The sequence below is a fragment of the Lissotriton helveticus genome, chromosome 8 (assembly GCF_964261635.1).
Source record: "Lissotriton helveticus chromosome 8, aLisHel1.1, whole genome shotgun sequence".
Classification (NCBI taxonomy): domain Eukaryota; kingdom Metazoa; phylum Chordata; class Amphibia; order Caudata; family Salamandridae; genus Lissotriton; species Lissotriton helveticus.
In genome coordinates, this window is record NC_136069.1 from 1358404419 (window position 1) to 1358421739 (window position 17321).

Below are 17321 nucleotides of genomic sequence, written 5' to 3' on the forward strand. Positions count from 1 at the left end.
CCCGAGCCATCAAAGCACCCAGCTCCCCCAGGCGACGAGCAGAAGTGATAGCCACCAAAAAAACAACCTTCAAGGGGACAAACTTCATATCGATCTCCTCCAAAGGTTCAAAGGGAGCGGCAACAAGAACCCTCAAAACCAATGGAAGATCCCAGAGAGGAAAAGAAGGACGCACCACAGGGCGGGAATTTAAAAAACTACGCAACAGATGGGAAACCAGACCATCCACATCCGGCAGATTCCCCCAAGGAGCCCGAAAAGCCCTGATAGCAGCCCACTGAGCTCGGAGAGTAGAAACAGACAAACGCTTCTCGAACCCATCCCAAAGGAACTGGAGAACATCCGGCAAAGGACAAACCAAGGGCGACAAAGCCAGGCCAAGACACCAACGCTCAAAGTTGCCCCAATGTCTGCCATAGGACTGAAGGGTAGAAGGCTTCCGAGACCGCTGAATAGCCAATGCTAAATGCTCCGGGAGACCCCTATTCCGCCACCCCTGCCTCTCAACCGCCAAACCGACAGCCGAAGCCGCCGCAGGGGCAACATCGGAGAGGACCGCAACGGAGAAGGAGGGAAGGGGAAGAACCACGGACCCTGAACCGCCAACAGCATCAGCGTGGGAAACCAAGACCTGCGGGGCCAGAAAGGTACCACCACCACCACCTCCCGATCCTCCAGCAACAGCTGAGACAGGAAGCGAGAGATCAGAACCAGAGGAGGAAAGGCGTACAGCAGGCGGTGAGGCCAAGGAAGGGACAGGGCATCCACTCCCCAAGACCCCTCCTGGGGAATCCGCGAGAAGAAACGGGGAAGCTGCGCATTGTGCCGGGAAGCAAAGAGGTCCAGAAAGGGAAGACCAAACCTCACGCACACCAGACGAAAGGCCACCGGAGTCAAGGCCAACTCCAGGGAGGCAGGAAAAAAACGACTGAGGGCATCCGCCACCCCATTGTCCACCCCCGGACATGTACAGCCACCAGGGACAACAGATGGCACTCCGCCCAGCAAAACAACGGGGACACCACCGCGTTCAGGGACCGAGAACGGATACCGCCCTGGTGATTTAAGTAGGCCACCGTCACCGAGTTGTCCGACCGAACCAACACATGCTGGCCCACCAGAAGGAGCCGAAACCCCCGAACAGCCCGACACACAGCAGACTACTCCCGCCAGTTCGAAGATCGACGACTCTCCAGAAGTGACCACCGACCCTGAAGGCACTCCGACCCCAAAGTCGACCCCCAGCCCAGAGCGCTGGCATCCGTCGTAAGGACCACCGGAGGAGGAGACTGCAGAGGCAAGCCCTTGTCCAGATTGGACGACAGAGACCACCAACGCAGGGCAGGAAGGATCGACAGGGACCCAGGAACCAAAAGGGACAAGTCCCCTGACAAGGGATCCCAGCGAGCCAGCAGGTAGGACCACAGAGGGCGAAGATGGAAACGAGCCCAAGGCACCGTGAAGACAGTGGCCGCCATCAGGCCCAGAAGGCGCAACCAAAGATGGACCTGGAAGGACCGACCCACCAGAAACCGGCGCGCCAGGGAACACAGGGTCACAGCACGATCCACTGGCAGGAACACCCGATTCAAATCCGTGCGGAAATGGGCCCCGATGAACTGCAGGTCCTGAGACGGGGGAAGCCGGCATTTGGGGAGAGTCAACAGGAACCCATGGTCCCGCAAGGCAGCACACACCAAACTCTGATCCATCAACAACAATCGTCCAGATACGGATAAACCATCATCCCCTGGAGGTGCAAGAAAGCCACCAAGGGAGCCACCACCTTGGTAAAAACCCTGGGAGCCGACCTCCGGCCGAAAGGAAGAACAACAAACTGGTAATGGACCCCCAGAAGACAAAAGCGAAGGAAGGGGCTGGAGAGAGGATGGACAGGCACGTGATAATAGGCATCCTGAAGGTCCAGAGTGCACATGTAATGACCCCGGAGAACCAGGGGAATCACCCTCTGAAGAGTCTCCATCTTGAATGGAATCCGCAGGACAAACTTGTTCAGGGCCTTGAGATCCAGAACAAGACGAAACCCTCCAGTCACCTCGGGTACCAGAAAAATGATGGAGTAAAACCCCCGACCCAGCTCCCCTGGAGGAACCATCTGAACCACCCCCTTGTCCAACAGAGACTGAACCCCCAGAGACAGTTCCGCACGTCTGGACGGGCAGGACGGCCATGGAGTCGGACGGACCCCCGAGTCCAGAGGCAGGCTGGAGAACTCCACACGGTACCCCAAACGGATCACGTCCAGGACCCATAAGTCTGAACAGGAGGACATCCAGGCCGGAAGAAACAACCGAAGCCGACCACCTAACAAGGATCCGACCTCGGACCCCAGATAGTCAGGAACGAGGCTTCGCAGGAGGGGACTTCGCCTTCTTGTCCCGACCCCGACCAGGCTGAAAACGACCACGACCCCTGGAAAACTGCCTGTGAGAAGAGGGTCGAAAGAAAGGCTTAGGTTTAGAAAATGCCGGTGCAGCCGAGGGCAGCTTGAAAGAGGAGGAATGTTTCTTCTCCTTGAAAAGCCGATGAAGCTTGCCCTCCAACTCAGCCCCATACAACAAGGAACCCTGAAAGGGCAACCTCAGCGCAGCCGACTTCTGGGCCGAATCAGTCTTCCAGTCTTTGAGGACCACGTTCCGACGAGCAGCAATGCAAGCACCCCCCAACAGAGCAGAGGCACGCACCACGTCGAAGGACACGTCAGATAGAAACTCCACCTGACGCTCAATGTGAGCCAGAATGTCAGAACAGTCAGTGGCATTATCCATGGAACCATACAAAGTCTTTAAGTCAGAAAGCAAAGACTGTGCCACATACGTCCCATAAATACCAGCCCGCAGAGCCAGATGGGAACCAGAATACACTTTACGAAGGGACGCGTCCACCCTCTTGTCAACAAGATCACGTACAACCGCATCCTCGGCCAAAGAGGTGTGCCCCACCAGACTCGCCACAAATGAATCCACAGGAACAGAGACCGTCAAATCCTTAGCCATATCCTGAAGAGGATACAGCTTGGCCATGAAGCGAGGAAGCAGGATGCTTTCTGGATCCTTCCACTCCGGATCCAAAACCTCCTTTACACACGGATGAACAGGCATCACCACTGGCGCAGAGTACTGGAACTGGCGAAGCAAGGAACCCCCAGAAGTACCAGGGACATCATCCGCAGGGAACCCCATATTAGCCTTAACATGGCTCAACAAGTCCGGCAACATATCCTTGTCGACATATTTGCCATTAACAGAATCAGCGTCCAAACCCCCCTCCTCAGATCCAGAAGCAGAAGAAGAAGAAGGAGATGGAGGTGGAACATAACCCGACCGTGACTTCGACCTGGCCGAGGATCCCTTGGACCTGGGACCCCCATCTCCAAAAGCGTCTCCTTAATCAGAGCCTTTAATCTGGCATCACCACCCCTGGAACGATGCCTAGACCGGGCAGGAGAAGCAGAAGAGGACGAAGATGAGGACACAGCAACATGCCTGCTCTTCCTAGCATGTTTCCCCATTGCAAAGTCCAGCAGGAAACCTAGAGCAGAACAAGAGAGCAGGCGCACTCCAGCAAAGCCAGCAAGCCAAGCCAGAAAGCAAGCCAAGGAGCGAGGCACACAAGTACCCCCAGGAACACCAGAACAGCACTGAGCCAAACAGCAGCACCACGCACCAGCACCATCAAAAAAAACGAATGCAGGGACAAAGAAACCCACACACGTTTTAAAGGGGTAAAAGAAAACGCTACGCGGTACTCGCGAAGAAGACCGGCAACACCTGCAACATACTGCCGCCAGCCGATCATCGAGAACGCCTGACTTCCTGCCCCGAACAAAGGAAGTCAGGCAGAAACAGGAAGGAAGCGCCGCAGCCACACCGGAGCCGCTGCAACACTGCAGGAACCTTCCCCCGAGTGCCGCGTCTCCGAAAAGCCCGGCAGAACAGAGACGTGGCGCGAAAACTTCCAGGGCAAACTCCAACACGGCCAAACTTGATGTAAAAACGGCAACGAACATCCTGGAAGCGCCACAGGAAACACCCCAAGCCCGGCAGAAGGAGAGACCCGGGAAGACCAGCGCTACCCAAAGCCCAGCAGCAGGTAAGCCCCCAGGAGCCCATCGGCTCCTGGATCCATGCACAAAAAACTGTCGACAGACAGAAAAAAGAAAAGGAGGCATGCTGGGTACTGTACCCTTATGTACTCCCTATAGGGAGAGGGAGGGGCGTACCAACATTCCTGCTTTTCTTTTTTCTGTCGTTGAGATGGTTAATCTCACTGGTTATTAATGAAGGGGACGAGGACAGGAGGGACCTGGGGGTAATAAACATGTGAATATCCGTGATTGGTACAGTTTCTCTAAACAACATGAGTTATCATGACATATTTATTTTCACTGCCATAGCCCGCGCGAACACTTAATTATATGTGTTTTGCTATATGAAAATACGGAAAACTTTAACTACCTTTCTGTAAACTATCAATTCAATAGAATTTAATTGTGGCCCATCAACCTCTAGAGGACAACGTTGCATTTTAAGATGAAAGCAGAAAGAAATGTGATGTAAAAAAATTGGAGAGCTCGATTTTTTTTTAAACAAAATCGCTCTAAAATCATTTCATTCCATTGTTACACTGTACTAATGAACATCTTCACCACAATGAACATGCTTAACATGAGTAACCTGGCAAATGAGTGCCAAATATATTACAATTTTCACTGCCAGTCACACTAATTATGGAAGTGCAATCAAGGTTGATATACTCTTGACACTTGACCCTATTAAAGTTATAAAAGACTTCCGTTTAAAGTAATTGATTTCCATTTTAGCTGCAAAAAAATCGCATCTCAAGAATACTGCTCTCACTAATTATATGAAAATAATGAACTTCAAGGTCTTTTAGATATTACCTTGACCATCCAGGTTTTCAATTGGCAGGAAAAAAAACTATCAGAGAATATTATTCATTAAACGTAGCAGCAAAAATAGAAGATCAAATTCTACTGTGAATACATCTATAAAACGTGTTGCATTGCCAGAGAATAATTTACTTTCTTAAAATCTAGGTATGAAAACCGCATTAAACCCAATAGAAAATGTGTCGCCAAAGAAACTTTACAGCAAATCACATGCGATGGGTGGTTAAGCTGTGGAAGTTAACAGGTAGTAAGTATGTTGTGGCAGTTAATATGGATCACAAAATGGTATGATGACAAATGGCAAAGTATAATATAGAAGGATTTTAAAAATGAACAATTAAGACTTTGGTTCTCGACATTGTTTGCGTACTCCTGCCATAGCCAAACAAAGGTATATGCACTCAATGGAGAATCATCAATGTAGCCTGATCCGTCTTAATCCCTCTCGAATATCCTGAACTGTACCACTCAGCTGCGAGTCTGTCTCACCACTACTCCTTACACTACCAGCTCCCTTGCTGTGGTTTTGAAAGCCATGCATGCCTGGCCCTCATTATCTTCCTCAGCCCACCTCGAACTACAAACTGTTAATAGCTCAGCATTCCCTTGTAGTTCTGAAAACCCGGAATTTACACAAGTCTATCTGATGTACTGTCAGTGGAAGTTTCCTCCCAACTCCACTTGAGCTCATGTCATCTTTGCGTTTGTAATATAGCATTATAGCCCGCTGTAGAGGGCTGTACCGGCTATTAAAGGCCCTCTCTAGCGTTAACAAGGGAGAGGGTCTTTAATAGCCGGTATAGCCCAGCTACGAAGGGCTATAAGGCTATTAGAACATTCTGTCACTTGAGGGCAGAATCTTCTAACCAAAAAAAACAAAGCCTAATGGGAGCGTGAGGGGATTGGAATCCCCTCAGGCTCCCTGAAGCCTTTGTTCACAGCCAGAGCTGTGAAGAAAGAAACATTGGAATGTTGGAGCTCCAGGCTTATACCAGCAATTATAAGCCCGGAGCACTCCATTGTTTTCAATGGAGCTACCAACATCCCAATGTTCTGATGGTCATTAGATACTTGTGTTTGTATATGGCCCTTATGTTTGTTATTAGTCATCCAGCTCACTTGTCTTCTCCTTCACTCTCTCACTCAAAATATAGTTTAAACTCAAAGTAACCCCTTGATGGAACGTTAGCTCCTCATTTAACGACGGTTATGTCATGCTACATTGCCATCATTTTTGCCACTTTTGTTTGGTGTACGTTATTAATATTGCCCTTGCAGGTGGATTGTTAAACTTGTAAAGAGGATTTATAGAATCACCAGTCAAATGGGTAGAGACAACATTGTACATATAGTGAATTTGCTGTTTCTCACACACTGCTTCTTAGATCAGTAACAATGGTTCACAGTACCATTGCTGGTATACTCCTTACTCATCCAAAAGACTAGTTTATCAATGGCTATATTTTATGTTAGGAAGGGATTGATACAGTTTTAAACAATGCCATTCTCACTTGATGGCTAGTTTCGAGGGGTGCTGACTGAATCATTTTCAAGGTAATGTGAGGGTGTCTTCAAATGTGGGGCGTGAGATGTGACTTCAAGTTTTGTTGGTTCTAGGGGATTCTTGAACTGGGCACACTATTGAGTCTGTGTTATTGTCCAAGAGGTGGGTGAAGCTAGGGCACTGTGGGGAACTAGACAGTGGACTCCCCTAGGAAGGAGAAAGGGAGCAGTCACAGTGTAGAAGCCATCATAGAGTATGGCATTACAGTTATGCTCAGCAGAGTAAAGTTAATCAATAAATATATCTTGTTGCAAGTGTGTTCTGCCTATTTAGTACATCCAGATGGTTTTGCTAGATGATCATCTGGTTTTGGACATTTTACTGTGGGGGTCTCACTACTTGTGTCTCACCCATGGTAAATGGACTGTGCGTGTCTACCACCAGTGTCTGCATTTTAAGAAAAGGATGCTGCGTTGCAGCTAGGGAAAGGGACACTTGCAGGGTGAGGCGTTGTGTAGAGCTACTGTTGTGCGCAGCCCAGCACCAAGGTGACTTCAAGGTTAGCTGTTGACCTGGGATAGGTTTTGTAATATTAGTACCCACTCATGGGTAAGGTAAGTAGGATTTACCTGTTTATCTGCAGTGTAACTGTATTATACACAAGGGGGAAATCTACCTTAAAATGCAGTGTTGCTTCTCTTAAGCCTACAAAGTCCAGTAAGGTATCAAAGTGGGGTGTAACTTGTAAACCAATCTTGAATATACAGGTCTAAATAATCTGGATGTACACCATGTGCGTTATCCAGAGTTGCCATATTTCTTTATCTCGGAGAGGATCAGATTCAAGGCCTTTTGGCACCCCGCTGGGCCAATTTAATTACTCTGCTCCCCAGCGGAAGGAAACAAGGCCTCTCCAACCCTCCCCAGAGGTGTAATTAAGCCTTTCCACCTCAGAGGAGTAATTAAAAGTGCTTCATTCAGCTCCTGAGGTGGGGATGGGGAAGAAAATATGCATCTGTTCATCAGATGTCACACTGTACCAGGGTTAGGACAGCCTAGGTATATTGGACAAAAGAGGGAATCCAGACATCTGCAGCCAACACAGGAAGGGGTTCCCTTTGAAGTTTGGTGGGTACATCTCTGGTAGTGATATTAGTTAGAGATGGAGCTGAGGCCCCCAGAGGACATGTGAACAGAAACCTCTTGCCAGCACCATCTTGGATGGGCAGAACATACTGTGCAGTAGCGTGGGACAGGGGTGTATGGGTGATGTGGCACCCCCAGATTGGCCAGAGGTATCTGGCATCTGGAATGTCCCCCCCATTAAAAACCTATTACGCAAAGACAGAAAGAGACCAAGTCCCTGGACCCAGACTGCGACAGCGCCAATGTCATTGTAAACTTAAAGGACACTACCTCTGATTGCTTAATGGACTGAGTACTCTGTCACAGCTGACCGCAGGACTAGTAGATCTCGCAAGGGGCTAGTGTTGCTGGACCCCTTACTCCCCCTCAGGACCAGTATGGGGGAAGACTTGCACTTCACTGCCTCTCTTTGGATGCCCTGCAAGATAGCCAGGAGGCCATGGGTTCTGTAGAGGGAATCGCATAGGAGCAGCAAAACCAGCTCCTTTAGAATGCAACCACTTTTAGGACTGCTGAAAATGCTCCTTGTGACTGGAGCGCACCACCAGAACTAAAACAAGCTCAGGAACATCCAAATCAGTCCAGTGAGGCCTGAGTTATGGCCTTTTAAATGATCTGACCTTTGACCCCCCCTGCAAGACATTGAGCATGTGGTTCTCTTCCAAAATCCTCCACTTTACTCCTGGGGTTGGCATGGCCCAGGGGTCAACGCAAGTCACATTAATATTTAATGAACTAGGGATGGGGTTGTGTGTGGGGCCCCCTCCCCAAGCTCTGCGTGGCCTAGAACCCCATCCTCTGAGTTGGCATATGCCAAGAAGGGGCCCAGTACCCCATTTCTGGGCCGGCAGCACACAACAGAAGGTATGGAGCCTGAGACTCCACCTCCAGGTTCCCGACGAGAGAATACCAATTTATCTGGGGAGAGCGGGACGGCCACTGCAAAGGAAACAGCCTGTACGCATGGAGTGGGCAGGGAGAAACCAGTTGAAAGCACTTGTGCCAGCATTAAACAGAACTGGCTGGGTGGGAAGCTGGCTGGGCAGTGCAGGAATGGGCTTTCCGCACTGCTTAAACCTGAAAAAAGGCTTGGAGTGTCCCAGGTGAGAAGAGGGCATGCCATTTAAAAATAAAACAGAAAGAAAAAGACTTGTGGTGCAAGGCTGTGCGCACATGTAAACAGTGCGGTTGGAGCCGCTAGTCTAATATTCACTGCTTCTTAGAAGGAGCACACATAATGCCCTGCTCAGCTTGGTTAGAATAGTTTCCTCTACTTGTGTGGGCTCCCAGGATGGCAGGGGCCCCACCAACTAACTTAAGGAGTGTTGTGGAGGGCTTCAGGAACAGGCCCCCCAGAAGTTAATTACCAAAGTGACCCTAAGTTTCTGGGTTCTTAGAATCCATGACCACCAGATAATTTTCACTATTATTTTCAAGCTTTCCTTTCCCAAGGTTGGAACTCTTGTTCTACAGCTGAAAAGTGTAATGATTGCTATTGGTTGATTCTACGGTAGCTCATTATGTGACTTAACCGTGTTTAAAAAAGACTCAAGAATGTGTTATGTTGTTTTTGAATGCTATAGTGACAATATATTGTTGACAGTGGTTTTTGATAACCAATGTAATGCTTTATTAATTATTATAACTGCCTTCAAGCATGGCTTTTGATATAATGTTGCTCTTCAACATGTGGCTCTGGGTCTTTTTTGAAGGGGTGACCATGACAAGGTTGGTTTAGTGCCTAGGACACACTCAGGCATACACAGACACCCCCAAGCATACACTGATGCATTCACTGACATACCCAGACACTCACTGATACATACACTCAGACACACTGAGAAACACTAATACATACAGTAACAAACCAAAGCACAGACTGGTGCATTTACTGGCATACTCATACATACAGTCAGACACCCTGAGACACACTGATATATACACTAACACACAAATTCACATACTGATGAATTTACTGACACACTCAGACACTCACTCATGTGTACTCTCAGACACTCCAGGAAACACTCATACATAAACTGACACACCCAAGCACATACTGATGCCTTCATTGACACACTCAGATATTCAGTCATAAAAAAACACTCAGACACCCAGAGACTCACTAATACATTCACTGACATACTTAATCACACACTGATGTATTCACTGACCCACTCAGACTCTCACTGATGAATACACTCAGACAACCCAGGACACACTAATACATACACTGACACATCAAATCACACACAGATGTATTCACTAAGTCTTTCACACATCCACTCATACATACACCCAGCATACGCGACTCACTCATACATATAATGACACATGCAAACACACTGATGCGTTCACTCACTCATAAATGCACCTAGAAACCCCAGGACACACTCATACATATACTGACACAGCAATCAAATACACTGATGCATTTACTGACTTACCCCGACACTCCCTCATACATACACTCAGACACCCTGGGACACACTCATACAAATAATAACACACCAAAGCACTGACATGTAATCATACCTATACTCAGACACCCAGAGACTCACGTATACATACACTGACACACCTACAAACACACTGGTGCATTCACTGACACACTCAGACACTTACTGATGCATACACTCAGACACCTCAGTACACACTCATACATATACTGACACATCCAAGCAAATACACCATTGCATTCACTGACTCAGTAAGACACTCAATCATATATGCACTCAGACACTCCGGAACACACTAATACATACACTGATACAGCAAAGCACACACTGATGCATTCATTGACACACTCACTTAGTCATGCATACACTCAGACATCCAGGTATTCACAAATGCTTACACTAACACACCCATGCACACACTGATGCATTCACAGACACACTGACAAATGTTCTATGTAATATACACTCAAACACCCCAGAACACACTCATATATATACTGACATAGCCAAGCAAATACACAGATGCAATCACTGACGCACTTAGGCACTCACTCTTCTATAAACTCAGACACCCTGGAACATACTTGCATATATACTGACAAACCCAAGCATGCACTGATGCACTCATTGACACACTCAGACACTCAGTCATACATACACTCAGACATTCCAGAACACACTGATACATACGTTGACACAGCCAAGCAAATACTCTGATGCATTCACTTACACACTCAGACACTCATTCATACACACCCTGGCACACACCCATACATATACTGACACACCCACACACACACACTGATACATCCACTGACATACTCAGACACTCACTTATACATACACTCAGACACTCCTCATATATACACTGACACGTCAATGCAAACAGTTATTCTTATGTCTATCAACATACAGACAAAACTACACTATAATAAAGAGTCAGACTCAGATCTTTGATTGATTCAATGGTGGTTCTAAAAAGAACCGTTTTAATGTTCTTAACCCTTCTACTGCGCCCGCGATTTTGCGGAAGTACCACCCAACTTTCTTATCCCCTCCCTGACTTGCTATGAGTTAGGCATTCAATACCAAATAATGTAACCTTTAGCATAAATATTAAATTGATCTAATCAACCAATGGCTGTATATTTTACATGGCCACAACTTTTTTCTACAGTTTTGTGTTTGTTCAGCAAGAAGAGGTTGACAGATCCAGAGGCCATGTTTGAGTCTAGGCCTTATAGGTAGGTAAGGGAGCCTGACACTTGGGGAATGCACTTTTGAACCTGTAATGGCGACTGGCTGGACAGAATGGGATGTAGGCAGGGCCCTGTAAAATGGTGGTGGCTTGGGTAGAAAGAGGTCTTGGACTGAACTGCTTCGCCAAGACAGGGTAACAGAGGGCAGCAGGGTGGCAACAGACACATCCCAGATTGAATTAGTCTTGATTCCGGATGGATATGGGAAAACAATGATGATATGGAGTGGAGTTGAGGAATGGAGTTGAGGAATTGGGCCAGCCAGATTGCTGTACCATGACATGATGCAGCAAGACATCTGGATTTAATATTGTGTCCTAGATGTCTTTTCTCATTTGGCTGTCCAAATCTCAAGTGTGCACATAAGGGCCACATTGATTCACACTCTACCTCACCCATATCATGTCATTCCCCAGCCTCCCTCCATCTCCTCTTCTTTTTCCATTTTTTTGTTCCCTCACCCTTGGATGTGTTTCTCCTTTTCTTTACTCCAGCTACATCCCCAGCATTCTCTGTCATTCTTTATTTACCATTTTTTCTCTCCTCTCAGTGCCTCACAGCCACTCCCCTTCAGCCTCTTGTGCAGTAGTCACCTCAATGTCCCCAGACCTGTCTGTTCGTCTCCTCCTGATGCCTTCTCTCTTTCCTCTCGTCTTTTCTTGGCCTATTTAGGCTTAGCCTCTACCCCTTCTGATTCTCAAATGTCTAGATCTCTCAGTTCCTCAGACCTTGGTCTCATCATCGCAATAACTTCTCTCAACACATTTGTTTCTAGTTTCAATCTTTCAACTCATAAACATCTTTTGCTAGTTCTGTCAGTTCCACGAAGCTTACCCTAAAACATTTTTGTACGATGCAGAAGAAGTATTCTCTGTTTAAACCCTAGTTAATATAATGAGCATCTTAAAGGCTGAAACTAATTCCAACACCACCTCTGAATTTGCTAAATACTAAAAACACAACTGTGGATTGTAGTCAATCAATCAGTCAATCAGCATTTGTATAGCAGAGCAGTCTCACCCCTAAGGGTATCTGGCTGTTTCATGTCTCTGTCAAACAGCAGTGGTGTAACATAGGCCCCCCAGCCCCCATGGTGAGGGGCCAAGAGTTCAAGGGGGCCCCTCAACAAAGTACCCTGGCCAGACAGCTTTTGACTAAGCCAGAAGGGGAGCCCCTCCCTGTACTTTGCAGGGGGCCCCACTTAAGTTTCGTTATGCCACTGTCAAACAACTGGTTGTGTGTCTATTTATGTGGTAGAGTCAGTTTATGTAGTAGATATCGGTCCAATCAGCACCTTTAGTAGAACTGGTCAGTGCATATACCGATGCAGACTGGCTGGACTATTTAATTTCACTGCCAAGACAACACTTGTGTGGTTAGTGATGGCCACGAGGTGTATAGAAGAAGGGAGTGTGGAGAGGAGACTTACAGCCAGATTCATCAAACTGAGAATCTGGCCCTTTGCGAGCGCTATTTTTGCATTTGGGATTCATCATCCCAAATGCAAAAATCGCAATTCTAGAAATCGCTAAATTGCGATTAATTGCATTTAAGGAATCTCAATTTGAGATTCCTTAAATGCAATTCATGAACCATTTTAAAATTGCGAATTCGCAATCTGGGGCCGCTATTTACCGCGAAGTCTAACTACGTGGTAAATAGCAAAAACTTTGAAAAATGCAATAAAGTGCATTTTTCAAAGTTTCATGTTGCGCACACACATGCCCTAAGGGCATGTGTGTGCGCAACATATGTGCACACATCAATTTCAGGGGTGCAACAGGGTGTCCTTTGGACACCCCTACACCCTTGAAATCGCAATCTCAATTTGCGAAAAGCTAATTGCGATTAGCAAATTGAGATTGTCTTCCCATTCATTCCTATGGGCCTCTAGGCCCATAGGAATGAATGGGGAGATATTCCTTAATTGCGACTCGCAATTTGCGAGTCGCAATTAAGGAATTATTAGAAATCGCTATTTTTTAAGTGATTTCTTGATGAATAGCATTTTGCTATTCCTTACGTGGTAAATAGCAAAAACTTTGAAAAATGCACTAAAGTGCATTTTTCAAAGTTTCATGTTGCGCACACACATGCCCTAAGGGCATGTGTGTGCGCAACATATGTGCACACATCAATTTCAGCTCTCTAGGCCCATAGGAATGAATGGGGAGATATTCCTTAATTGCGACTCGCAATTTGCGAATCGCAATTAAGAAATTATTAGAAATCGCTATTTTTGAAGTGATTTCTTGATGAATAGCATTTTGCTATTCCTTACGTGGTAAATAGCAAAAACTTTGAAAAATGCACTAAAGTGCATTTTTCAAAGTTTCATGTTGCGCACACACATGCCCTAAGGGCATGTGTGTGCGCAACATATGTGCACACATCAATTTCAGGGGTGCAACAGGGTGTCCTTTGGACACCCCTGCACCCTTGAAATCGCAATCTCAATTTGCGAATCGCGAATTGCAATTAGCAAATTGAGATTGTCTTCCCATTCATTCCTATGGGCCTCTAGGCCCATAGGAATGAATGGGGAGATATTCCTTAATTGCGACTCGCAATTTGCGAGTCGCAATTAAGGAATTGTTAGAAATCGCTATTTTTGAAGTGATTTCTTGATGAATAGCATTTTGCTATTCCTTAATAGAGAATCGGTATTTTTCGCTATTAAGGAATAGCAAAATGTGTTCTTGATGAATCTGGGGGTTAGGCCCTTAGCTCCCCAGTCACTATACTATCTACAGCAACTGTACTCTGAAGCCACAAGGCTTTTGAGAGAGGAACAAGGTAGGGGGAAAGAAGAATAGAGTGAGACACCAAGCTGAGGCCCCAGTGTGAGGTGATGGAATGTGACCTCTACTCAAACGATCTCTGGAGACATTACCCAGAAGTTTAGATGCAGCAGCTGTGAAGCCAGAGGTAAGAGCACCTGATGCCTCCTTGTCCCTCAACTGCGCACACCTCAGAGGTTTTGCAGACCCCTCAATGTCATTCAGTAAACATCATATTATTATACAGTAATATATACAGGAAAATTGTCAATTTGGTAAGAACCTTTGAAATAAGCTTTCACCACGTAGTCAAACATTATAGAATGGTTATAGATTAAAGGGATTGTGCCAGATTTGAACATAGGTAAATTGTTAATGGTCGCTTTCTTTTCTGTGAAGAAAATATTTTGGGAATATCTTTTTGTCGGTGTATTAGTAAAACATCACATGGTAATGTAAGAGCCTCATTTCCCAAATGTAAACGCCGTATTTTATTTTTGATGGCTGTGGATGGATCATTGCCCCTGATCATTATTGCACATCACAAGCATTTAAGAAATGAGGTTGCCAGAAAAGTCAGCATGGCTCCGAGCAGGCATGTTGGTGGGACATGTTTGACAGGATGCGTGTCTACCAGCACGTAGAACTGTAATTTGTCTGAAGATGTAAATAGTGGTTGATGAAGTTTGCACTCCCCGGAGGTTGAGGCATTCAGCTGAACATTTCACAGCTGGAATTCTTATCAGAGACTTTAGTAAAAACCAGCAAGAGGCTGACGCGAAAATTAAAAGGGCAACCTTCCTCAGAAAGTTAATGAAGACACGCGTCATAAGGTTTATACAGTGACTGAGCTCGATATGTACTCTTGCATACATCGGAGTGGGCAAAACTCTAAAATATTTTGAGCAAATGACAGGTGTAATTGTTGCATGAATTGCAGGTGTTGTATGTACCATGCTTGGGTGGTCGTCAGTACAAAAATTGTGCGTGAGTTATGACGTCGTGTACAAAAGTTCTGCAAGCCACTAACTCAATGTTATGGCTGTACAGTTTCTAGAATAATACGGTGAATGTTTCTAGCAAAAACAGCTGACAGACACGCCTTCTTTCGTAGTTTCAACAAGATATTGTCTGATTGAACCAATTTCCAAACACAAAAAAATACAATAAAAGGACAAAAAAGAAATTACACGAACCACACGAGCTCCAATAATCAGGATGCACATGAAATTGCGCAAACATTTTTTACACATTATTATGCGTAACTCATATTCTTTCGCACAACAAGCAAAGAAAAAGAAAAATAACCGAATGCGTTTCTCATTATATTTACTAACCGTGGTTTTCCTTTGGATTCACAGGTCAACGTTAACGTCTGACCCTCCTGTGGAACGGGCGTCGATGGCAAGATGTTGACCGACGGTTTATCTGAAATCAAAAGAGAGAAAGAACACCACTTATAAATTCAAAAGGAACTCTATTAAAAATAAAATGATTTCCTACATTAACAAACTATTTTTCCAACTTGAATTCAAGAAGAATCCTTCATGAAATGGACATTTGAAGAAGGATAGCACTTTTTATGTATGCAATTTTACATTAAAAGTAATTTAGCGATTATTGAAACGGTTCAAAAGGGAGGAGATTCAGTCTTCAGTGTCTAGAATTTAAAAGTAAAATGCAGAATAAAGTGTGCAGAGGGAATGCATTGACTTCTGTGCATTTGTTTCTTCGCCTATATATAGAAAGCATGAGTGCAGTTGCCAGAGGAATGCATGCTTTGCTCCCGTTCTCATTTGAATAAGAGCGCCGTCGTTGTGGTAGCCGCCAGCAGCCTACAATAAGCAATCTGCAAGATACAGTGCTGTCTGGCAAAAAAGCGCACCTTGTTAGTATCCATGGAAAGATATATTTCTGAAGAATACGAAGGAAGAAATGCCCGGGATGTACTTTGCATTTCAGTGCCACAAGTTATGTCTGAAAGTTGTTTCTGTTCTTCTGCAAAGATATATATGAGAACAATGCAATTGCCCTTTCTAATAGGTCAAATTCCTTGCCTGAAGTGGTTCTTTGCATGATTTAAGTGGCTGACTTTTAAATGTGAAAACGTAATCTAGTGTTCTAAATATAGACGCCGGTTGAAAAGTCATAAGTACGATTTTGTGTATAACAGGAGCAACTTTGGTGAACAAAAATAAATTTAAAAAAAACCTTGTGCCTCATTTATGAGGCTAGGCGTCACTTTTACGCCGCTGGTGCGTCACTTTTTGTGACACACCAGAGGCGTAAAAAATGCGCCTTGTTGCGCCATATTTACAAAGTGACGCATCTAGGTAGATGCGTCACTTTGTAAACCCCTGCGCCACATTATACCTACGCAAGGTATAATGTATGCAAGGGGGACGTATTTACGCAAGAAAGGGTCGTAGAAGTGACGCAGTGAAATCTATGAGATTTCACTGCGCCACTTCTAGGACACAAATGCTTCAATTTCTTACGCCTGCCTCACAGCAGGCGTAAGACTGACGCAGGCCCTTTCACATGGGGCTTGCCCCATGTGAAAGGATACATTGCTGGAGTTGCGTCATTTTTGTGACACACTCCAGCAATGCGTCACTTTTGCGCCATACAGATACGTCAGAAATACTGACGTTTCTGTAACTCCTTGCACAATGATGCGTCATACTGTAAATATGACGCATCATTGGTGTTGCAAGGAGGGTGCAGTGAAAAGTGACGCATCTCTGTTTTCACGCAGCGATGCGTCACTTATCATAAATGAGGCCCCTTGAGTGCTGGTAACGGGTGCCCAAAGACATAAACCGCACAACGTGACAAACCATGCGTGTGGATAACTTTAAGCAAAGTGTTGCAGCTTTTACAGTGGAAACGGATATGAAGAAGAATTACACAAAGGGTTTCATTCAGCACTCTGATAAGAGGGATATAGTACCCCCGACATACATTATAAGGATATTGCAAGTCACAGAGTTGTTCTATAACTGAGCTCCTTTATAAGTTTATGGAACTCCAAGGTGACTTGCAATATCCTTCTCATGTAGTCCAGGGGATATGTTATCCTATATAATACATGGTCACACCATCACCGTTCCGACAAACCCCTTAAAAGCTTGGTGCATATCTCTTTCATATGAAAGACCAAGCATGTTTGCAATCATGAAAAATAAAAATAAAACCTCTAGTGCAAAATTAAACATATCAAAACGTATTAGATATTTG

At 45.6% G+C, this 17321-nt stretch overlaps 1 protein-coding gene across 2 annotated transcripts in view; it reads right to left on the bottom strand.

The window, feature by feature from the left end:
* CADM2 (cell adhesion molecule 2) overlaps positions 1-17321 on the bottom strand; it is a 1787353-nt gene that overhangs the window by 254109 nt on the left and 1515923 nt on the right. For both annotated transcript variants that reach the window (XM_078658341.1, XM_078658340.1), the window contains exon 6: positions 15419-15509. In XM_078658341.1, coding sequence (XP_078514467.1) covers positions 15419-15509 — 91 coding nt within the window. The remainder of the gene's footprint in view (positions 1-15418; positions 15510-17321) is intronic.